General features: G+C 35.8%; 1 protein-coding gene across 5 annotated transcripts in view; it reads right to left on the bottom strand.

Annotated features, from left to right (window-relative positions):
* Nucleotides 1–25842, bottom strand: part of BRCC3 (BRCA1/BRCA2-containing complex subunit 3) — an 84087-nt gene that overhangs the window by 15012 nt on the left and 43233 nt on the right. For 3 of the 5 annotated variants that reach the window (XM_082610278.1, XM_082610279.1, XM_082610277.1), the window contains one exon: nucleotides 18369–18443. The exons of the other annotated variants lie outside the window; for them this stretch is intronic. In XM_082610278.1, coding sequence (XP_082466404.1) covers nucleotides 18369–18443 — 75 coding nt within the window. The remainder of the gene's footprint in view (nucleotides 1–18368; nucleotides 18444–25842) is intronic. 5 annotated transcript variants of the gene reach the window in all.

The raw sequence follows: 25842 nt of genomic DNA, 5'->3' as shown, positions 1-25842 counted from the left end.
CACTTCCTTTGGATATATACCAAGAAGTTGGTAAGTTTTTAATGCTGACTTGTCATAATCAGAAGTTTTCTATAGTTTTAATAGAAATTTTGGGACACAGTAAGCTTCAAAGATTAAATATTCCTGTTACTTATTTAGTAACTCAACTCCAAAGGGGACAGAGTTCAAACTGAGTTCATGTGGGGAGCAAATTGGAAGTACATACATTTGCAGAGCCAATATTCTCATAGAAAATCTGAGGCCACTTTGTAAACTTAACAGAAGCCTTGGCGGTGCAAGGTCCTTATGCTCATTCCCCAGACAAGGGAAATAGCTAATTAATACTGTTTTCAGTCAAAAAGTTGCCAGTGAGGTTGAACACATTAATCACAAAGCCTGGGGAAGAGGAAATGTAGACTCTTCAGTGACTCCATTATGTGGAAGGGATTACTCATATAAATACTCACTTGTTCTAACTCAGTGTTCACCAGTGGCCCTCACTTCCCATTTTCTCCCCTGGAGGGAAATAGGTAAGTAATTTACAAATACTTCCATTTTCATGCTAGAGTGAGGTCAACCAATCTACCTCTAAATACTTCTCACCCCAAATCCACCTAACAGTGGGTTCAGTGGAGCAACCAGGTTGAGGGTCCCTGGCACTGTGTGACCTCATTGGCACATGGTGGTATATCAGCATAAGATCTAGCTCCCTCCTCTCTCTTTCCCACCCAGCAGAATGCGTCTGGCCCCCTCACCACTTCTATTCAAAATAATATTAGAAGTCCTAGCCAAAGAAATTAGGCAAGTAAAACAAAGGTACCTAAATTGGAAAGGATGAAGTAAAATTATCTGTTTGCAGATGACTTAATCTTATAGATAGAAAACCCTAAATACTCCTCCAACCCCCCCAAAACCGATTAGAACTAATAAATTCACCAAGGTTGAAGGTGTCATCAGGGCCCCACATCTGAAAGCTCTAGAGGGGAAATCCTGCCTTGCCACTTGCAGATTCTCGTGGCTTGCGGAGATTCTTTGCTTGTGGCAGCATAACTCCTATTTCTGTCTCCATCTGTGCATTTGCGAGGTGATCAGGTAATGAGGTTGGAGCCCTCATGAATGGGATCTTTATAAAAGTGTCTTTATAAAAGAGGGTATATTTCTGTAATCTCTCTTCTGTTCTATTGAACTCTGATCCTTTCACCAGTACCACCTGTCTTGATCATTATAGCTTAATAGCAACTCAGTATCTGGTAATGTGATTCCTCCCAATTTATTCTTATTTCCCCAGATCTTTTTGGCTATTAAGGTTCTTTTGCCCTTTCATAAAATTTTAGAATCTAGTCCCTCAAAAAATTCTGCTGGGAATTTGATTGCTATTAAATCTATAGATTTGGGGAGAGTTGACATATTTGCTACTCTGACCTAATCCATGAACATGACATGTCTCTCCATTTACTTACTTATTTTTTTATTTCTTATTTATTTTATTTTACTTTTTTGGGTGCACTGGCCCTTCATTGCTGCATGTGGCCTTTCTCTAGTTGCGAAGAGCAGGGGCTATGCTTTGCTGCCATGTGCAGGCTTCTCATTGCAGTGGCTTCTCTTGTTGCGGAGCACGGGCTCTAGGCGTGCGGGCTTCAGTACTTGTGGCTCGCGGGCTCTAGAGTGCAGGTTCAGTAGTTGTGGTACACGGGCTTAGTTGCTCTGTGGCATGAGGGATCTTCCTGGACCAGGGCTCGAACCCGTGTACCCTGCATTGGCAGGTGGATTCTTAACCACTGTGTCACCAGGGAAGACCCTCTCCATTTATTTAGATCTTTGATTTTATTCATGAGTTCTGAACTATTCAACATACAAATCCTGTATATGTTCCTTCTATTTGCATACAACATGACTGTCTATATGAGGTTAGCAAGGTCATAAAGTACAAGATTAACACAGACACACAAATCAGTTCTGTTTCTATATTCCAGCAATGAACATTTGAAAATGAAAGCTTTTTAAAAATGCCACTCAAAATAGCTCCCCCCAAAATGAAGTACATTTAAGTTGTTTCCACATCTTGGCTATTGTGAATAATGCTGTAATAAACGTGGGTGTGCAAATCTGTTTGAGATCCTGTTTTCAATTCTGTTGGATATACATAAAGATTGCTGGATCATACGGTAATTTTAGTTTTAATTTTCTGAGGAACCTCTGTATTGTTTTCCATACAGATTACACCATTTTACATTCCCAGGGAACAAGGGTTCCAACTTCTTCACATGCTCACCAAACATTTGTTCTTTTCTGTGTTTTTGATAATGGCCATCCTAGTGGGTGTGAATTGATATCTCACTGTGGTTTTGATTTGCATTTTTTTAATGATTAGTGATGTTGAGCATCTTCTCATGTTTGTTGGCCATTTGTGTATCTTCTTTGGAGAAATGTCTGCTGAAGTCCTTTGCCCATTTTTAAATTGGGTTATTCTGTTGTTGAGTTGTAGGAATTCTCTTTATATTCTGGGTATTAACCCCTTATCCGATATATAATTTGCAAATATTTTCTCCCATGATGTAGGCTGTCTTTTCACTCTGTTAATTATTTCCTTTGATGATCAAAAAGTTTTTAAGTTTAATGTAGTGCATTTGTCTATTTTTGCTTGTGTTGCCTGTGCTTTTGGTGTAATATCCGAGAAGTCATTGCCAAATTCAATCTTATGAGCTTTTCCATTTTCTTCTGGGACTTTTATAGTTTTAGGTCTTACATTTAGGTTTTTATTCCACTTTGAGTTAGTTTTTGTATATTGTGTAAGGTAAGGGCCCAACTTTATTCTTTTGCATGTGACTATCCAGTTTTCCCAGCATCATTTATTGAAGAGAATGTCCTTTCCCCATCAAGTGCTTTGGAACCTTGGTCAAAGATCATTTGACTACATATGTGAGAGTTTAATTTGGGACTCACTATTCTGCTCCACTGGTTTTTATGTCCGTTTTGATGCTAGTACCACACTGTTTTGATTACTGTGGCTTTTTAGTAAGTTTTGAAATGAGGAAGTGTGAGACTTCCAATTTTGTTCTTCTTTTTCAAAATTGTTTTGGCTATTCAGGATCCCTTGAGATTCCATATGAATTTTAGGATAGATTTTTCTATTTCTGTAGACAAAACACAACACTGTTGGGATTTTGATATGGACTGCATTAATTCTGTAAATCGCTTTGAGTAGTATTGACATCTTAACAATATTAAGTTATTCAATCCATGTACATGGGATGTCTATTTGTGTCTTTTTTTTTTTTTTTTTTGCGGTACGTGGGCCTCTTACTGTCGTGGCCTCTCCCGTTGTGGAGCACAGGCTCTGGACGCACAGGCTCACGGGCCCAGCCGCTCCGCGGCATGTGGGATCTTCCTGGACCAGGGCACGAACCCATGTCCCCTGCATCGGCAGGCGGACTCTCAACCGTTGCGCCACCAGGGAAGCCCTATTTATGTCTTCTTTTATTTCTTTCAGCAGCAGTTTGCAGTTTTCAGTGTACATGTCTTTCACTTTTTGGTTAGGTTTATTCCTAAGTATCTTATTCATATTGATGCTATTGTAAATGGATTGTCCTCTTAGTCTCCTTTTTGGATTGTTCATTGTTAGTGTGTACAAACACAACTGATTTTTTGGCACTGATTATGTATCCTGCAACTTTGCTGAATTCATTCGTTCTAAGAGTTTTTTTAGTGGAGTCTTTGGGGCTTTCTATGTATAAGATTATGTCATCTGTAAACAGAGATAATTTTACTTCCTCCTTTCCAATTTGGATGCTTTTTATTTCTTTTTCTTGCCTAATTGCTTCCAGTTCTATGTTGAATGCCCATTTTTAAATTGAGATGCTTGTCTTTTTATTGTTTAGCGTAAGAGTTCTTTACATATTCTGGATGCTATGCCATAATCAATTGGGAGAAGCCACTATGGGGGCTTCTGGAAGGATAGTAAGTTTCATTTCTTGATATGTGTTGCAGTTTCATAGACACATTTCACTTTGTGAAAATTCATGGAGGTGGTGATCTGTGTTGAGGTTGTGTGGGTATGTTTATGAAAGTTGATTGAGCTGGACACATAATTAGTGTGCTCTTCTGTATGTGTGTTATGCTTCAACTGAAAAGCTAAAATCAACAAACCAAACTAAGGTTATGAAGAAGTTCTAGAGTTTGCTAGAACTCACAGGTCAGAATACTAGTTTTGAAGTCTATAGCTGAAGGAATATTCAACAATTATTTATTGAGCACCAGGGATACAGTGACAAAAGGGAAGCATATTTTTCAAGAATCTTACAATGTTAATAGAGAGACAAAATATTAAAAAATACTGTTACAAGTATTATGACAAAGGAAATATAGGATTCTATTTAGTTCTCAGAAGGAGTACTAACTGGGTTGGTATTGGAGGTGGAGGGGTTTCAGAGAAGAATTCCTAAAGTTGAGCTTAGTCTTCAAAAACAAGTGTTAGTCAGGCAATGGCTGAAGAAACAGGCCAACTATGAAGGGCTTCAGGTTTGTTTTCTGTTTCTTTTCTGAGGATGTTATGGAGCAGGACCAGTTCGGAAAAGCTACAGCATAGACACCAGATAGAAGGGAAGGAAGACAGGAACACAATGGGTGGGTGAAATGGAAACAAAAATTAAACGACTTTTTTAAAAATAATGAAAATGAAAAGACTGCTACTATCCTAGCATCTATGAAATATAAAGCAGAGATCAGCAGAAATTCATAGCCTTAAGCACTTATATCAATAAAAATGAAAGACAAAAAATATATTAAATAAATTCCAAACTCCAAATGCTAAGATAAAGCACAAGAAAATAACCAAAATAAAACATAAGGAAGGAAATAATGAAAGATAAAATAAAAATTAATGAGGGTGGGAGTAGGAAAAAGCAATCAAATTAATAAACAAAAATGATTGGGGGGAAATTAACAAAATACACACACTACTAGCTAACATAATCAAGGCAGAAAAGGGACAAAGCACAAATATACAAAATACGAAATGACTAGGGGGAGATAACTGTGGAAATAGAAGAGATTTAAAATATCATAAGAGACTCTCTGGCAGGTCTCTATGCAAATAAATTTGAAAACAAGACAAAATGGATAATTTCTTAAGAAAATACAGTTTACCAAAATTGACCTCATTAGGAAAAAAAGCATAAATAGATCAATTACCATAAAATAAACAGAGGAATACATCAAGGAACTATCCCCCATCCCCCAAATAAAAGGCCCTATTGCTTTCATGGAGGAATTGTCAAAGAATACATTGTCCCCAATGTTACATACATTGTACCAGAGCCTAGAAAATGAAAGAAAACTTCAAACAACTCTTATGAATCAACTATAATATGGAAACCTAAACCTGATAAAAACAATACAAAAAAATTCCAAAAAGTTATCACTTATGACTGTTGATGCAAAAGTACTAAATAAAATATTAGCAAAAATAGCCCAATATCATATTAAGAAAACCTAGTAGGATGTTTTTCCAGGAAGGCAAGCTTGGTTCAATAGTAGGAAATCTATTAATATAATACATTATATTAATAGATCTAAAGAAAAAATTACGTTCATAGGTCCTGAAAAATTAACAAAATTCAACAGTCATTCCTGATTAAACACAGAAGAAAAGAGGTAATTATGGATTTATGGATATTTTCTTAATAGGAAAAAGTATGTATACCTTAGTCCTGAATACAATCTTACTTGATAGTGAAATACTACAGGAATTTCACAAGGATCACAAACAAAGTTAAGACTGCCTACTATTTTCCACTGGTATTTAAATATAAAGGAGATACTAGGCAATGCACTTACACATAAGAAATCAATTAGAGGCACAGGAACTGGAGAAGTAAAACTATTTCTATTTATGGATAAGACATAATATTTATCTGGAAAGTGCTAGAGAATCAAAGGTAAAATAATGCAAGGAATAAAATCATTGTGGAAGGTAAAAACATTAATACAAATATAATAGCCTTCAAATATACAAACAATAAAAAGAGTCACAATGGAAAAAACAAACCCATTCAAAATGCAAACAAAGAATCCCATGTGCAGCAAAGTTTGAGAACCACTGTGTTAGAACACACAACTTCCTTCCCTGTCAGGCCTTCCAACATGCTATTTCCTCTGCCTGGGGTTTCCCATTTTTACTTGACTAATTTCTACTCACCCCTCAGAAGCCAACTTAAGAATTCTTTCTTCAGCAAAGACTTCCCTGATTACCTTACAGCACTTATCACAGCTGCAACAAATTAACTGTGTAATTAACTTTTAAATTTATTTTTCCCCTATTCTTTTTTCCAGCTTTTTTGAGATATAAGTGACATATAAACTGTGTAAGTTTAAGGTGTACAACGTGTTGATTTGATACTTACATATAGCAAAATGATTGCTACCACAGTAATAGCTAAGCCTCCATCAGGTCACATAATTGCCACTTCTTTTTTTGTGGTGAGAACATTAAAGATCTCTCTTTTGTAAGTCCTGACACTCAGGCCTCATCCTTTACCCTATTATAAAAATCACTATCTCTGGAGGAGGGACCCACACAGAATAATTTCACTGCCCTAAAAATTCTCTAAGCTCTGCCTATTCATCCCTCCCTCCTGTCAAACCCCTGGGAACCACTGATCCTTTTACTGTCTTTCCTTTTACAGCATGTCATTTTGTTGGAATCATACACTAGATAGCCTTTTCAGATTGGCTAGGTATAGTTTTTAAACTGCTTAAGTGATTCCAATATTCAACCAAGTTTGAGAATGAATGGTCTAACTCACGTTTCTTCCTCCACATCTTCCAATCTACTCAGGTCAAACCTTCCCTAACTTTTGGTGACAAAATATTCCCTAGAGTTGCAGAAGTAAAACTTATTACCCATTCTTTGGAAAGAAAAAATAAGGTCAGGTACATGAGTTTTCTAACAGTAAAAGAAAGCTTCTGATTAGCAAAGTGCTTTCTGGCTACACGTGAAACATCAAAGAGATTTGTAGTTCCATTACTCCCTAAGTCACAGACTTTCAAGGGGGAGAAGGTGAGAACTCTGCTAGCTCTAACAAGCTAGTTTGTTTACTTTCCTGTGACACTCATTTATATGGCTTATCCTTTCAAAATTGTGAGATAGGTTTTAGAGAAATAATGTCATAAAAGATGGCTATTGTAAACATTCAGTTGATTCAAACATTGTATTAGTTATATAAATGATTTGATAATGAGCTTGCTCTGCTTTCTGCAAGATAATTTTTATTCAAATTTATAAAATTCTCTCATTGTGAATATGATGTTAAAGGACCAATCACATTATTCTCTTCCCATTTGTACAGAATTTTAAGAAATGAAGTGATTTTGAGTTTAAAAAAAGGAAGGTAAAATAGGAATAAACCTAAACAAAACATGCACAAAATCTATATGAGAAAAACTTATCACTTTCTTGAAAGACACAAAAGTAGACTACAGCAAATGGAAAGACATCCAGTGTTCTTAAAAGGGATGATGCAAACATCATAAAGATTAATTATAAATTAATTTATAAATTTAACACAATAACAATACCAAAAAGTTTTTGCTGGAGCTAGCCAAGTTGACAGTAAAGTTCACATGGAAAACTAAACATGTAAGAATAGGGAAACATAGAGAAAGAAAACCTAATGAGGACTGGCTGTAGCAGACAGTAAAACATACAATAATTATGTGCCAGTACACGAATAGACAGCCAGACAGAATAGAAAGTCTAGAAATTGATCTAAACAAATAGGGAATTATTGAATGTGATAAAAGGAAGCATCTAAAATAACTGGGGTAAAGAATAGCTTTTTAGTAAGCAGTTTTGGGACAGGTGGATAGCCATTTAGAAAGACATAAAATCAGATCCACATCTCATGATACACAAAATAAACTCTAAACTATATAGTTCTGACTTTTGACTTTTAGAACCATGTTGATATTTCACATACCCCAAAGGGAAAAAAAAGTATGGGTTTAAAAAATTCTAAAATGGAAAATAACCAGGAAAAAGCCCTCTCTTTCAAAAGAATAATAATAACCACAGGGAAGCGGTGGAGGGCAAAAAGACAAAACTCAAGTAACTTTTGAACACATTTGAGTATGTACTTCAGGAAGAAGACAAAAAGAACTTCAAACAAATTTCGATCTTCAGTTAGTAGGTTAGTACTCAGTTCAGGCTGCTACAACAAAAATACCAGAGACTGGGTGGCTTCAACAACAGGATCTTATTTCTTATAGTCCTGGAGGCTAGGAAGTGCAAGATCAAAGTGCCAGCTTATTTGGTTCCTGGTAAAAGCACTCTTTCTGGTTTGCAGATACCTTCTTGCTGTGTCCACACATGGTGGAGAGAGTGATCATCTCTCATGTCTCTTCTTAAAAGTGCAGTAATCCCATTCATGAGGGCTCCACCCTCATGACCTAATTATCTTCCAAATGCTCCACCTCCAAATACCATCACATTAGGGATTAGGGCTTCTACAACATATGAGTTTTGGGGTAGGTGGGGGCCACAGACATTGAGTCCACAGCAGTTTGTATAGGTTAGCAATTCTGAAACTACTTTCCATATATTCTAGGATTGAGCAATAAGTTAACATATTATGGATAGCAGGAACAAAGTTTCTCTAGGTTAGAAAAGAGAATTGTAAGTATGGAAAGGGAGAATGCTAGAATGAACCCTAAGATGTGAGAAAGGATTGGAGTTATTGGTTTGAACTCATGGGGTGTGTTTGTGTGTGTGTACATGAATATGCACACATACATACTTCTTCCTATCTCTGTCTACTGAGAGAGTCTAGAAGCAATGACACTCTAAGAGTAATGAGTATACCTAGCACCCAGACCTTGGCTTCTAAATAGCATTGTTAACTTAAAAGAACCACAGTACAGGCTAAGATGGAGGGATGGGGACCAGACTTACCCCCTTCTTGAAACAACTAAAAAAGTGTAAAAAGAAGAAAAAAAAGTGAAACAATGACTCACAAGACCTTGGAAAACAGGCAGTGAAGGACAGTGAAACCTGGGAGATGAGAAGCAAGATGAGTCTCAGCTTACTACATGAAGAAAGTTTCCAGGCTGCAGCAAAGGAAGGGGAACCCCACCTAGAGCTTGAAGGTCTCCTTGAGTTGAGAAGATAGAGCTGAGGCTCTGGGAGAGCCAAGGAGGCTTGAATTTGCAGGGCAAAGGACTGTGGAGGAGAAAGCAGCAAAGAGAATTCCAGAGATCTTTAGAGGGTCACCTTCAAGTGTTCAGTTGAGTAGTGATCAGGGCACATATGTGAGGAAACTACATAAGGCCAGGGAAACAATAACCCAGAAGGATTAAAGGGAACTATCCTCAGAGTATATCCAGGGCCAGTAATACTGCCTGTCCCCAAAAGCCTTAATGGGAAATCTCATAATTCAGAAGACAGCAGAGTACTAAAAAGGGTCTAGCCTCAGGAGTAGAGAAAATGAACCTTACGTTAAATACTGCTTTGTTTTTGCCTAATAAATCTTAAAAGCGAGACCCAAAAGGATCAAACTATTTCTATTAACAGTATCTCAAAGCAAAGCTCAAGAATACTTTTAGGAATATAAATATATCTAACACCCAATAAGGTAAAATTCAAAATGTCTGCATTCAATCAAAAGTTGCCAGGCACACAAAGCAGCAGAAAAATCCAACCCATAACGAGGAAAGAAAATCAAATGAAATTGACCCAGAAATGATGCATATCTAGCAACAATAATTAGCACACACATACATTAAAACAGATATTATAACTATTGTATATTTTCAAGAAGCTAGAGCAAAGATTAACATGTTAAGTAGAGACAGAAAGAAATAAAGACCCAAATCAGACTTCTGGAGATGAAAATTACAACACATGGGATAAAAAGTACACTGGATAGGGTTAACAGAAAATTAAACATTACAGAAAAAAGATCAGTGAACTTGAAGACATAGCAGTTGAGACTCTACAAAATAAATCACAGATTTATTTTCTATCAAAAAAAAGATTAAAAGCAACGAACCGTGAGACAATATCAAGTAGCCAAATGTATGTGTAATTGGACTATCCAAAGAAGAGGAGTAGAACAGAAAACATTTTGTAGAAATAATGGCTTAGATTTTTCTAAATTTTTCTAAATTTTTGATGCAATTTTCCTAAATTTGATGAAAAATGTAAATCCACAGGTCTAAAAAGCTCAATGAAACCCAAGCACAGGACACATGAAAACAATTACACCATGGTACACTATAATCAAATAGTTTTAAACCAGTGATAAAGAGAATCTTAAAAGAAATCAGGAATTATTAAAGAAATGCAAATCAAAACTACGATGAGGTATCACCTCATACCAGTTAGCATGGGCATCATAAAAAAATCTACAAATAATAAATGTTGGAGAGGGTGTGGAGTAAAGGGAACCCTCCTACACTGTTGGTGGGAATGTAAGTTGATACAGCCACTATGGAGAACAGTATGGAATTTCCTTAAAAAACTAAAAATAGAACTACCCTACAACCCAGCAATCCCACTACTGGGTATATACCCAGGGAAAACCATAATTCAAAAAGACACATGCACCCCGATGTTCACTGCAGCATTATTTACAATAGCCAAGTCATGGAAGCAACCTAAATGTCCATCCACAGACGAATGGATAAAGAAGATGTGGTACGTATATACAATGGAATATTACTCAGTCATAAAAAGGAAAGAAATTGGGTCACTTGTAGAGACGTGGATGGACCTCGAGACTGTCATACAGAGTGAAATCAGAAAGAGAAGAACAGATATCGTATATTAATGCATATTTGTGGAATCTAGAAAAATGGTACCAATGAACCGGTTTCCAAGGCATAAACAGAGACACAGATGTAGAGAACAAAAGTATGGACACCAAAGGGGGAAAGGGGGGTGTGGGATGAATTGGGAGATTGGGATTAACATATATACACTAATATGTGTAAAACAGATAACTAATGAGAATCTGCTGTATAGCACAGGGAACTCCACTGTACAGTAGAAACTAACACAACATTGTAAAACAACTATACCCCAATTTAAAAAAAAAGAAATCAGGAAAAAAAGTCAAATTAAGTAGCCAGGAAAAAGGTAAAGATGATAGTCACTTTCTTGTTGGACAGTGGAGAAATATCTTTATAGTTCTGAAAGAAAAAAAAGAAGTCAACCTACAGTTCTTTACCCATCGAAAACATGTTTTAAAACTGGAATTGAAGTAAAGACTTTTTTCAGACATATAAAAGTTGAAAGAATATATTGCTAGAAGACTTGCATTATCAGAAATATTAAATGACATTCTTCAAGAGGAAAGAAAATGATGCCAGATGGAAACAAAGAAATGAAGAGCACTGGAAACTGGGTAAATAGACATTTTTTTCTTTTTTTTTTTTTGTGGTACACGGGCCTCTCACTGTTGTGGCCTCTCCCACTGCGGAGCACAGGCTCCGGACGCACAGGCTCAGCGGCCATGGCTCACGGGCCCAGCCGCTTCACAGCATGTGGGATCCTCCCAGACCAGGGCACGAACCCATGTCCCCTGCATCGGCAGGAGGACTCTCAACCACTGCGCCACCAGGGAAGCCCCAGACATTTTTTTCTTAATTTAAGTTTCTTGGAAAGATAATCAACTATTTAAAGTAAAACTAATAACAACATACTATGGGTTTATAGCATACATACAAGTAAAATGTATGACAGTATTAGCACAAAAACCAGGAGGAGAGAAATGGAAGTACCGTGGTGCAAGGTTCTTAATACTGCATGTGAACTAGTATAATATTACTTCAAGGCAAACTGATAAGTAAAAAAAAAAAAAATATATATATATATATATACACACACACACACACACACACACACACACACACACACACACCAGTGCTTTTCAACCAGGGGTGATTACACCCTTCAGGGAATATTTGTTACTGTCTGGAGACATTTTTGACTGTCACAACTAAGGAAGCACTACTGGCATCTAGTGGGTGGAGGCCACAGATGCTGCTTAATATCCTACAATGCACAGGACTTCTCCTTGCCACTACAGTTGTCTGGCCTATGATGTCAATAGTGACAATGTTGAGAAACCCTACTAAAGTAATATAACAAAAGATTATCGCTAATAAACCTACAAAGGAGGTAAAATTAAATCATAAAAATCACTCAATCCAAAAGAAGGCATAAGAAAGAGGAAAAAGTGAACAGAAATTAGATGAGACAAATATAGAAAACGAATAGACAATAGAAGCAAGATGGTAGATTTTAAACCTAACCTCATTAATAATCACATTAAACATAAAGGATCCAAATATGTCAATTAAATGGCAGAGATTGTCAGATTGGATAATTCCTAGACCCAACTGTATGCTAACTACAAAAATCACACTTTAAATTTAAAGACACAAATAAGTTAAAAGTTAAATGATACAACATGCTAACAAAACTCAAAAGAGAGTAAGTATGGTTATACTAATATCAAAGTTAATTTCAGAGAGAAGAATATTAAGAGATGAAGATAATTTCCTAATGATAAAAAGGTTAATTCATAAAAAATACATAACAGTCCTTAACATGTAGGCACACAATAACAGAGCTTCAGAAGCTATAAATAAAAAATTGATAGAATCATGAGGAAAATAGACAAATCTACAATTATAGAGTTGTCAATACCCTTCCTTCAAAAATTGATAGAACAGTGCACACAAATGCCAGTAAAAGTAAAGACTTGAACTTACATTATAAAACATCTTGATCTATATGAGTCTCCTTATTCCTAGTCATTGATTTTTTTCAAGGTTCAGGCCAGTCATCTTGTAGAATGTGCCACATGTTGGATTTGATTATTTTATTATTACACCCAGGTCTGGCAAGAATACTACATAGGTATTGTTGTACCTAGCTTTGCTGTATACATGGAGTTTTTAAAACTCATTCTTATAGAAAATTATTAGTAAAAACAAAAATATAAAGCATGAGATTAAAAAAAGAAACATTCTAGCTTGGTTTAAAATAAAATTTCCACTCTCTTTTCTTTTTCCTTGTGCCTAAGAAATGAGCACAGTGTTCACATTTGCACCTGTATATTTGCTGGCATTCTGCCACCTGTGTATATGTTGTATTTTAACAACAACAACAACAAAATGTCTTAAGGGCAAAGCTTTTCTCTTCCTTTATTTTTCACAAAATGTGTATTCCAGTCTGCTAAGTCTTCTTATTACCACAGAGTAAATTATATTTAAAGAATGAACTGGGGAGGGAAAAATCTGTACTGGAACTATTTAAGGGATGAATTGTAAGGGAAAAAATCAGTATTGAAGAGAAAAGGGCAATTACCATCTTAGGCAGCCTTCTGAGTAATTAGTGCTATATAATCTCAGACTGCATACCAGCTGTTAAGTTGAGTAAATGTCTTTATTTTTATTGGTTTTGCCCTTTATATCTCTAAGTGAGAAACAATAAAGAGATTTTGATTAACTTAAAAAAACTTAACCTAATTGATATTTCTAAGCATACTCTACCCAACAGCAAAATACATATCCTTTTCAGGTGTATGCAGAAAGGTTACCTATATAGACCACATTCTGGGTCATAAAACATTCTCAATGTATGGCATGGGGAACACAATCAATAATATTATAATAACTTTGTATGGTGACAGATGGTAACTTGACTTATTGTGGTAATTGTTTTGTAAGGTATAGAATTATTGAATCACTGTGTTGTGCACCTGGAACTAACATAGTATTGTAGGTCAATTATACTTCAATTTTAAAAATTAGGACTTCCCTGGTGGCACAGTGGTTAAGAATCCACCTGCCAATGCAGGGGACACGGGTTCGAGCCCTGGTCCGGGAAGATCCCACATGCTCCAGAGCAACTAAGCCCAGGTGCCACAACTACTGAGCCTCTGCTCTAGAGCCCATGAGCTGCAACTACTGAGCTCACATGCCACAACTACTGAAGCCCGCATGCCTAGAGCCCATGCTCTGCAACAACAGAGGCCACCGCAATGAGAAGCCCATGCACCGCAACAAAGAGTAGCCCCCGCTCACTGCAACTATAGAAAGCCTGTGTGAAGCAAGGAAGACCCAGTGTGGCCAAAAATAAGTAAATAAATTTATATAAAAATTAAATAAACAAAATATAATTAAACAAAACATTTTAAATAATTTTAATAGGATTCAAGTAACAAAAAGTATTTTTTCTGACCACAATGGAATTAAATTAAACATCAATAACAGAAAGATATCATGAAAACCCCAAGTATTTAGAAACTAAATAACATACTTTTAAATACTTGTGGATCAATGAGGAAGTCAAAAGAAAAATTAGAAAGTATTTTGAACTTAATAAAAATGAAAGCGTACCAAAATTTGTGGGATACAACTAAAACAGTACTTAGAGAAGGAAATTTATAGTGCTCAACATTTATATGAAAAGATAGGTCTCAAATAATGGATCTCAGCTTCCATCCACCTTTTAAAAAACTAGAAAAAGAAGAATGAAGGAAGTTCAAAGTAAGCAAAAGGAAGGAAATAACACAGATCAGAGTTGACATAAATGGAAAAAGAGAGAAAACGAGTGAAACCAAAGGTGATTCTTTGAGATATGCAGTAAAACTGTTACACCTCTAGCCAGACTTATCAGAAGAGACACAAATTACCAATATAGAGATGAGAAAGAAGATGCAAATTACCGACATAGGAGTCAGAGATGACATTACTATAGATTTTACATATAATAAAGGATAAAATATTATGAACAACTTTATGCCAACATATTCAACTACTTAGATAAAATGAATAAGTACCTTAAAAGACACAAATTACCAAAGCTCACTCAAGAAGAAATAGATAACATGAACAGCCCTATATCTATTAAATAAATAAAAAGTTTCCCACAAAGAAGCCTCCAGGCCCAGAAAGCTTGAATGGTGAATTCTACCAAATACTTAAGGAAGAAAGAATATCAATTCTACCCAAACTCTCCCATTAAATTGAAAAGAAGGCTATACTATCCAACTCATTTTCTGAAGCCTGCATTTCTCTGACACCAAAGCCATAGAAAGACTTTCCAAAATTGAAAACCATAAACTAATATCAAAATGCAAAAATTCTTAATAAATTTTTAGCAAATCAAATCCAGCAATACATAAAATGGATAATTCATCATTATTCATGGGGTTTATTCCAGGTATGCAAGTTTGGTTTAGTAATCAAAAAATAAGTGTAATTCATCAATATTAACAGACTGAAAAAGAAAAAGACTATATGATCATCTAAATAGATTTTTATAGAATAAGCATTTGATAAAATACAACATCTATGACTGATGAAATAGAAAACTCTCAGCAAACTAGGAACAGAAGGAAACTTCCTCAAACTGATGAGAGAACCTATGAAAAACCTTCAGGTAACATCATACTTAATGGTAAAAAATTGAATGATATCTCCAAAGATCAAGAACAAGGCTACCGTGACTGCTCTCACTGTCATTAAACTGTATTCAACAGCTTATGAGACGTTCCAATGAATGTGGTAAGGTGACAAAAATAAACATAAGCATCCAGATTGGAACGAAAGAAGTAAAACTGCCTCTAGTCACAGATGATGACCTATGTAGGTAATCCAATGGACTCTTCAAAACTACTAAAATTAACAAGTGAATCTAGCAAAGTTGTAGGATACAAACTCAATATATAAAAATCAAATGTATTTTTGTATAGCAGCAATGAACAGTAGGAAAATGAAATTAAAACAATAGAACAGTAGGATAAACATATGAAATGTGTAGGGATAAGTCTGACAAAAGATATGCAAGACCCATATACTGAAAACTACAAAAAATTGTTGAGAGAATTAAAGACCTAAGTAAATGGAGAGATATACCATGTTCATGGACTGGAAGACTCAATATTTTTAAGATGTCAATTCTCCCCAAAATGATCAATAGAGTCAATATAATCCCAATAAAAAATCCCAGCAGGCTGTTTTGGAAAACAGCCCCTGGTAATTTCTTAAAAAGTTAAATATACACCTAGCATATGATTCAGCCAGTCTGCTCCTACGTATTTCTCCAAGGGAAGAGAGAGCATATATCCAATACAAAGACTTGTACACAAATGTTCAAAGCAGCTTTATTTGTAGTAGACAAAAACTGCAAGTAACTCAAATGTCTATCAACAGGTGAATGGATAAAAAAATTGTGGTAATAATTATATCATTTAATACTACTCTGTAATAAAAATAATGATACATGCTATAACTTGGATGAATCTCAAAATAATTCTGTTGTTTGAAAGGTAACAAAGAGTACATATTCTATATATATATGTATATATATACATATGTATTTCTAGAAAATGCAGAGTAATCTATATTGACAGCAGGTCAGGGTTTCCTGGGGTTAGGGAAGGGATATGAAGTGGCAAGGGGGAGGAATTACAAAGGGGTGATGGGGTGATGGATATGTTCATTATCTTGATTGTGGTGATGGTGTGTATAGGTGTGTATTTGTCAAAACTTATCAAATTGTATACTTTAAACATGTAGTTTATTGTATGTCAATTATACCTCAATAGAACTGTTAAAAAAAGTAAGGGAACCAGGGCTCCTTGGAGAAATGCTGAATCCAGGCCTGAATGCAGGAAAGGAGGAGATGAAGCTGAAACATCTTCTTGTGCCAGAAAGTCAGGTAGTACTCAAAAATGATGGGAACATGTCAATAGAACATGGGAGGGGCTTCCACTGTGTGTGCCTACTATGTGTCTCAAAGTAGCTAATGACAATAATGGGTTAGAACCTATTGGTAAAATAAGAATCAGGTGTCCACACTAATATAAATAAATGAATGAAAAAATAAACAAATGGGAAGAAGGAAAAGCCCTTCCCTGGAGTAGAATGCTAACTAGTAAATGTAGACGGAATGATGGAATTAGACCATTGCCTTTGACAACCATCTTAATAATAAATAATTAGGAAAGGATCATTGATGAATGCTAAAACTCCTCACAAGATACTTACTAATTTCAAAGGGAAAAATTTATAGTGGAAAACCTCATAGACACTTCCTTAAGGGCATGGTCAAAGTTGGAGTCACATATGATGGGACAAATTGATATCATGTGCCTCCTAAAACAAATCACTGAGAAGAACACAACATCACTTTTGTGGTGTTATTGCCAAAGTATATAATCTCCATATAATTATGATAAAACATAAATCCAAAACGAGGGACATTTTTCCAAAATAACTGGCCTGTAGTCTTCAAAAATATTAAAGTCACAAAAGACACAGGAACTGTTTCCAATCAAAGGAGACTAAAAAGTCATGACAATTATGTGCAATGTGTGAACCTGGTCTGCATCCTGGACCAGGATAAAGGTTTTTTTGTTTTGTTTTTCATACGGTAAGGGATGTTATTAGGAAAACTGATGAAATTAGAATACCATCTATGGATCAGATACAGTATTATATGAATTTTAATTTCCTGATATTATTTTATTATTGTTATGTACGAGAATGTCCTTGTTCTTTAGGAAATATCCACTGAAGGGACATCATTTGTGTAACTTATCCTCAAATGGTTCAGGAAAAATTATCCATAGGTATAAAGAAAAAAAGATAATGGAAATATAAAATTCTGACATTTGGGGGATCTGGGTGAAGGGTACACAGGAATCCTTTGTACTGTTCTTGCAACTTTTCTGTAAATCTGAAATTATTTCAAAACAGAATGTTGTAAAACATTAGGAGTATTATCTAAAAGAATCAAAAAGTAAGGACAATTTCTAAAACTGAAAAAACAGGTAATGGAAAACTCAATCAGAGTAACAAATGGAAGGAGAGGTAAAAAGAATTAAACAGAAAGTATGGCACAAAGAAAGCAGAAAAAATATAATGGCAGGAATACTGCCACATACCAGCAATGATAATAAAATGAATGCATTACACTCACCTATTAATAGACAGATGTTCTAATTGTTTAAAACCAAGTAACTCAAGATCTTGCTATATTCTATTTAAAAGAGACATACCTGAAACAAAATAACTGAGGAAGTTTGAGAATAAAGGGATGGAGAAAGTTGTAATAGGAAAAGGATACTAACAAGAACTACAACATGCAACAAACAGGGAGTGGCAGAAGTTGCTAGCTGTCCTAATCCAAATGTCCTTGGTAACAATGCCAATTTTTAGCCGACAGCTATCTGACAGGCCTCCCTGGAAGCTTAGGTGTGGCCACTTGACTAAATTCTGCCAATGAGATGAAAATTGAATTGTTTTCTGGGGCTTTCTGGGAAGGTCACTTATTAGAAATTGGCAGAGCTGGGACCAGCCCCTTTTTGCCCTCCTACCTTTCCTCTTCCTTCTGGCCCTCAATGGAGATGTGCTGGCTGGAGCTCCAGAAGTCTCGTGGACCATGAGGGGACCTTAGGATGGAAACCATACACCGAGATGGTGAAGCAGAAGATAGGAGCCTGGGTCCCTGATAGTATTGCAGAGCCCTTGAATACCTATCTCCAGACTTCTTCTACCCAAGAAAAAATCTTTCTTCTTTAAACTAATTTTATTTATTATTTTTTCCTAATATATGTAGTTGAACCTAATCCTAACAGGAATAGTAACATTCTTTACAAAGAAAGAATTCAAGGCATGTATAAATATATGCATAAATAAATGGGACAAAGAGGGCTACTTCATATTTTATGAAGGAAAAATATACCAGGACAATATAAAAGTTATGAACCTTTATACATTCTTTATGCACTAACAATACAGCTTCAAACCCCGACTAAAATATAGGAAATAGACAAATTTAGTTATGATGGGAGGTTTATACATATCTCTCTCAATGAGGAAGGATATAAGGATCAGTATAACACAAAAGCTTATTCTAACAAGGCTATAAGGGACTTTTACTCAAGAGACAATACACATATTTTTCAATTCATATGAAAAAGTTACAAAAATTGACCATGTTTGAAGGCAGGGGTCAGCAACCTTTTTAATGGAAAGGCCAAACAGTATATGTTTTAAGCTGTATGGGCCACAGAGTCTCTGTTACAGCCACTCAGCTTTGCAGTTGTAGCTGGAAAGCAGTCATAGTATGTAAACAAATGGGTGTGGCTGTGTTCCAATAAACCTTGATTTCCAAAATAGGCGCCAGGCCCATGTGGCCTAAAAGCTGTAGTTTGTGGATCCCCGTTCTAGGTAACAGAGGAAGTATCAAAAAATTTCCATAAAGCTGATATCACACAGGCCACAATTACCATAATGTAGTGTTAAAAATGAACATAATATCAAAAAATATCCCCCCCAACCTGGCCCAGATCTACACACCTGGACATTTTAAAATGCATTTCTAAATAACTCTTGAGTTGAAGAGAAAATAAAAACAGAAAACACAAATGAGTTAGAAGTTAAAAAAAAAAACACTGGAACTACTGTACAACAAAACCTATGTAATGGAGCCAAAGTGAGGAGGAAAATATATGGCCTTAAATGTATTTGTTAGAAAGCAAGGGAGACAGAAAGTAAACTTAGTTTTAATCTCAAGAATTTAGAATAAGGATAACAATAAGAACAATGCAGCAATAATAAAACATACAGAAAATACAATGAAGAAATTAATAAAGAGAAAAGCAGACATTTTTTTAAAAAGAAAACAAAGAAATTGAGTTGATCAAGAGAACCTAAAGCTGGTCCTTTGAAAAGACCAACAAAATAGATAAGCCTCTAGAAAGAGAATCAAGAAAAAAGAGAAAAAACAAGTAAACAGCATTAGCAATGGAAAAGGGGACATACTTAAAGAGAGATCACACAATCATCCACTCAAGAAATATTTACTGAATGGCTACTATGTGGCAGGCCATGACACAGTCCCCACAGTCATAGAGACAACAATCTAGTGGAGAGACCATAAATAATGAATGAAAAATTAAATTACATTAGTGATAAATGCTACAAAGAAAATAAAACATTTAAAAAATAAAACTACATATTTCCTCAAGTCAAAAAAAATGGAAAACTTAGATGAAATGGACAATTTTCTAGGAAATATAAATTACCATAATTGACTCAAGGAGAAGTAGAAAACCTGGAAAAAAACAGAAACCAAAGAAGAGATTTAAATAGTGAGGAAAGATCTACACCCTCAGAAGGCATGAGGCCAAGATGGTTAAGGAAGAGAAATTCCAGTCTGATATAGCCTGTCCCAGAGCATACAACTACTACAATAATAAAATAAAACATAGCTAAAATATAGCTACAAGAGGAATTTTCTTAAACAGATAAAGAATATCTGTCAAAAATCTACAATAAACATCACTTATTGGTAAATTATTAAAAACTGTCTCCCTGAACTTGGGAATAAAAAAGGATGCCTAATACCATCCCTGAAAGTCCTAGAAAATTTAGTAAGGCAATAAAAGAAAATAAAAGGCATGCAGATTAAAAAGGAAGAACTAAAATTGTGATTATTCACAAATGACCTGTGTTTATAGAAGATTGTAAAAACCCACACACTATTAGAATTAATAAGTAAATTAGCAAGGTTACTGGGCACAAGACCAACATAAACAAATCCAGTTAATTCATATATACTAGCAAAAAAATAGGAAATGAATTTAAAAAAATTAAGCCATTTATAATAGCTTTACAGTATTTTTAAAATAAAGATCAAATAGCTAGGAAAAAATCCAACAAGAGGTACAAGGCCTCTATACTGAAAATTATAACATATTACTGAGAGAAATTAAAGACCCACACGAAAGGAGGGATATAACATGCTCATGGAGTGGAAGACCTCACTTAAAAAATGTCATTTTCCCCTGAATTGAGCTATAGACTTAAAGCAATCCAAATCAAAACCCCAGCAGGTCTTTTTCCTGTGGATATTGAGAAGCCAAATTCTGCAATTTATGTAGAAATGCAAAGGGCTAAGAATAGCTAAGGCAACATTTGAGAACTACACAGCTGGAGGACTCGTGTTGGATTGGCCAAAAAGTTCCTTCCATTTTTAAAGTTAAAAATAAAAGACACATTTTTCATTTTCACCAAGAACTTTATTGAACAACGTATTCACCATTTTGTTCCACTACCTTCTGCCATTTTTCAGGCAACTTCATAACTCCATCTTCCCAAAACTTTTTATCTTTTTGAGCGAAGAACTGTTCCAGGAGCCTTTTACAGTCTTCCAGGGAACTGAAATTTTTTCCATTAAGAGAATTTTTGTAAAGACTGAAACAAATGGAAATCCAAAGGTTCAATGTCTGGTGAATACGGAGGATGAATCAGAACTTCCCAGCCAAGCTGTAATAGTTTTTGCCTGGTCACCAAAGAAACAGGTGGTCTTGCATTACCCTGATGAAAGATTATGCATTTTCTGTTTAATAATTCTGGACACTTTTCCTCGAGTGCTGCTTTCAGTAGTCTGATTGGGAGCAGTACTTGTTGGAATTAATCATTTGGTTTTCCAGAAGGAGCTCATAATAGAGGACTCCCTTCCAATCCCACCATATACACAACATCACCTTCTTTGGATGAAGACCGGCCTTTGGTGTGGTTGATGGTGGTTCATTTCGATTGCCCCATGATCTTTTCCATTCCACATTATTGTACAGTATCCACTTTTCATCACCCATCACAATTTGTTTTAAAAATGGAACATTTTCATTACGTTTCAGTAGAGAATTGCATGTGGAACTATGGTCAAGGTTTTTTCTGCTTAACTTATGTGGAACCCAAACATCAAAGTGATTCACATAACCAAACTGGTGCAAATGATTTTCAACACTTGATTTGGATATTTTGAGTATGTCGGCTATCTACCGCATGGGTGTAACATTGATTGTTCTCAATTAATGTCTTAATTTGATGGCTATCAACTTCAACTGGTCTACCCGACCGTGGAGCATCATCCAGTGAGAAATTTCCAGGACGAAACTTTGCAAACCACTTTTGACACGTTTGATCAGTCACAGCACCTTCTCCATACACTGCACAAATCTTTTTTTGCATTTCAATTGTGTTTTTACCTTTCTTGAATAGTAAAGCATAATATGCTGAAAATATTGCTTCTTTCTTCCATCTTCAATATTAAAATGGCTACACAAAAATTCACCAATTTTGATTATTTTTTTAATGCATGCTGATATGACAGCTGTCACAATGTAATCTAACAAAATTGTTTTGAATGAAGTTAAAGACAACTAAACGCTACTAGAGCCATCTTATGGAAAAAACCGAATGAACATTTTGGCCAACCCAATATTACCACGTCAAGACCTGTTGTAAAGCTACAATATCAAGACAGTGTAGTACTGGTACAAGGATAGACAACAAACCAAGGATAGAACAAAGTAAAGAATCCAGAAACATCAACACAAACAAATGCCTGATTGATGACAAAAAAATGGTCTTTTCAATAAACGATTCTGACTCAATGGACATCCATGTGAAAAAGAAAATGAATCTTGATCCCCTGCTTCAGACCATACACAAAAATCAAATCCAGGTGTATTATAGATATAAATGTGAAAGGTAAAACAATGAAACTTTTAGGTAAAAAGTAGAACATCTGAATGAGCTTCGGGTAGGAAAAATTTTCTTAAACAGAACACAAAGAGCTCCAAAATGGGAAAAAAATGATACATATTAAAATTAAGAACTGGTATCAAATATTTGCAAACCATATATCTAATAGAGTTAATATCCAAAATACATAAGGAACTCCTAAAGAGAAATAGAGTCACAGATGTAGGAAACAAACTTATGGTTACCAGGGGGGAAAGGGGGGAGGGATAAATTGGGAGATTGGGATTGACATATACACATGATGCCACTTATATGACGAATCTAAAATAGTCAAACTCAAAGAAGCAGACCATACAATAGTGGTTGCCAGTGGATGTGGGTAGGGGAAAGAGGAGTAGTTATTCAATGGGCATACAGTATTTTGCACTTCAAAATTTGCTGAGGGTAGATCTCACATTGTCTTCTTACCACAGAAACAAAATTATATGAAACAAAACAAAAACAACACAAGGAAACTTTGGAGGTGTTGGATATGTCTATTACCTTGATTGTGGTGATGTCAGCCCTATGCCTGATTTATATGTAGGTTCTAGATCCTATGTGACCCAATAAAGGCAGAAGCAAAAATTTAAAAGCAGAGAGTGCAGATAAAACAAGGATAAGGCTCAGGAATTCAAACAGTGCTTCTAGTGAAGACTTTGGTAATCTTGTCCATGACTTCTTAAGTTAAATAGATTCGGGATTTGACATTCTTAAAAGGGGACACAGAATAAGCACTGGCCTTGCTCTTGCCCAGCCACGTGGTCTTGGATGAGCCCCTTTATTTCTACAGACTCAAGTTTCTGAAGGACACTCAATGACCTTTTAAAGTACTTTAGGCTGTAATGACTGATAATTCAATTATTCTTCTCTTTTCTTCCATTCTGATAGCATTCTTCCTTTACAAGATCAGCACCATTTATTGAGAATGCAATGAGAAACACAGTCTAAAACTTGTAGAACACGGAGAATAAGTTTCCAGCTAAAATAGATATTTTCAGATCTCTAATCTTCACCATGTTACAGAAATAAATTTGTTTTTCATACTTAAAATGTTTCCCTTACAGCATTCTGGAGTTCAGAGAAAAGCAGTACTCTGTACTTCAATTAACAGTAATCACCAAACATCCATAAAGAATAATATCATCAACAAGAACAGATAGTTACCTAGAGGAATAAGCAGTTGTAGACACTTCCAAAAATGAGAACACGAGATGCAGTATCCCACTTTTGCAGTCCCTGTATTTGCTTTTCATCTAGTGAAACAGCTACTGTCTTTTTCTCTTCCTGAAAGAATGGAGACTGAAAAAACAAAGAGGCTTTCACATCCTAATTCTGCTTCTGTTACCTTTTATTTATGTTCGAGCTCTCATCTTGCATGTAATTTTTTTTCAGCTTTACTGAGGTATAATTGACAAATGAAAATTGTATATAATTAAGGTGTACTACTTAATGTTTTGATATATATTGTGAAATAATCACCACAATCAAACTAATATATCCATCCCCTCACATAGTTACCATTTTTTGTGGGGAGGGGCACGGTGGTGAGAACACTTAAGATTTACCCTCTTAGCAAATTTCAAGTACACAACACAGTATTGTTAACTACAGTCACACTGTTGTATATTAGATGTCTAGAACTTACTCATCCTGAATAACTGAAACTTTAACCATCATCTTCCCATTTCTCCCTCCCCTCAGCCCCTGGCAACCACCATTCTACTTTCTGGTTCTATGTGTTTGACTATTTTAGATTCCTCATGTAAGTGGAATCATGCAGTATTTATCCTTCTGTGACTGGCTTATTTCACTCCAGGTTGATCCCATGTTGTCACAAATGGTAGGATTTCCTTCTTTTGGGGGCTGAATATTCCATTGTGTGTGTGTGTTTGTGTGTGTTTGCACACATCCCTGATGACTAATGATGTTGAGTACCTTTTCATATACCTGTTGGCCATTTGTATGTTTTTTTTTTTTTTTTTTGAGAAATGTCTGTTCAGGTCCTTTGCCCACTTCTTAATAGAGTTATTTGGGTTTTTTGTTACTGAGTTCCTTGTATATTTTAGATATTCACTCCTTATCAGATACACAGTTTGCAAATATTTTCTCCCATTCCATAGGCTGCCTTTTTACTCTGTTGATGTTTCCTTCGCTGTACAGAAGCTTTTTATTTTTTATTTATTTTTGGCTGCGTTGGGTCTTCCTTGCTGCACACAGGCTTTCTCTAGTTGCAGTGAGCAGGGGCTACTCTTCGTTGTGGTGCATGGGCTTCTCATTGCGGTGGCTTCTCTTGTTGCAGAGCACAGGCTCTAGGTGCGCAGGCTTCAGTAGTTGTGGCACGCGGGCTCCAGAGCACAGGCTCAGTAGTTGTGGTGCACGGGCCTAGTTGCTCCGCGTCATGTGGGATCTTCCCAGACCAGGGCTCGAACCCGTGTCCCCTGCATTGGCAGGCGGATTCTTAACCACTGTGCCACGAGGGAAGTCCCAGAGCTTTTTATTTTTTATTTTTATTTTTTTTCCATTTTTTTTTTCCTTTTCTTTAGCGGTACGCAGGCCTCTCACTGTTGTGGCCTCTCCCGTTGCGGAGCACAGGCTCCAGACGTGCAGGCTCAGCGGCCATGACTGACGGGCCCAGCCGCTCCACGGCATGTGGGATCCTCCCGGACTGGGGCATGAACCCGTGTCCTCTGCATTGGCAGGCGGACTCTCAACCACTGCGCCACCAGGGAAGCCCCCAGAGCTTTTTAGTTTGATGCAATCCCACTTGTCTATTTTTGCTTTTCTTGCCGTATCAAATAAAAATTCATTGCCAAAACCAGTGCCAAAAAGCGTTTTCCCTATGTTGTCTTCTAGGAGTTTTATGGGTTTAGATCTTACATTTAAGTTTTTAATCCATTTTGAGTTGACTTTTTGTATATGGTGTGAGTAAAGGGTCCAATTTCATTTTTCTTGAAGTGGATACAAAGTCCCCCCAAAATCATTTCTTGGTTTTATTGTGTATTCTTGGTACTCTTGTCAAAGATCAGTTGACCATGGGTGTATGGGTTCATTTCTGGGTTCTCTATTCTGTTCCATTGATCTATGTGTCTGTTTTCTGTGCCAATACTATGATGTTTTGAATACTGTAGCTTTGTAATATCATTTGAAATCAGGAAATGTGATGCCTCCATCTTCATTCTTCTTCCTCAGGATTGCTTTGGCTATTTGGGGTCTTTTGTGATCCCATATGAATTTTAGGAATTTTTCTTATTT

The sequence above is a fragment of the Mesoplodon mirus genome, assembly GCF_964341445.2.
Source record: "Mesoplodon mirus genome assembly, chromosome: X".
Taxonomy (NCBI): Eukaryota; Metazoa; Chordata; class Mammalia; order Artiodactyla; family Ziphiidae; genus Mesoplodon; species Mesoplodon mirus.
This window is presented reverse-complemented; position numbering and strand designations above follow the sequence as displayed.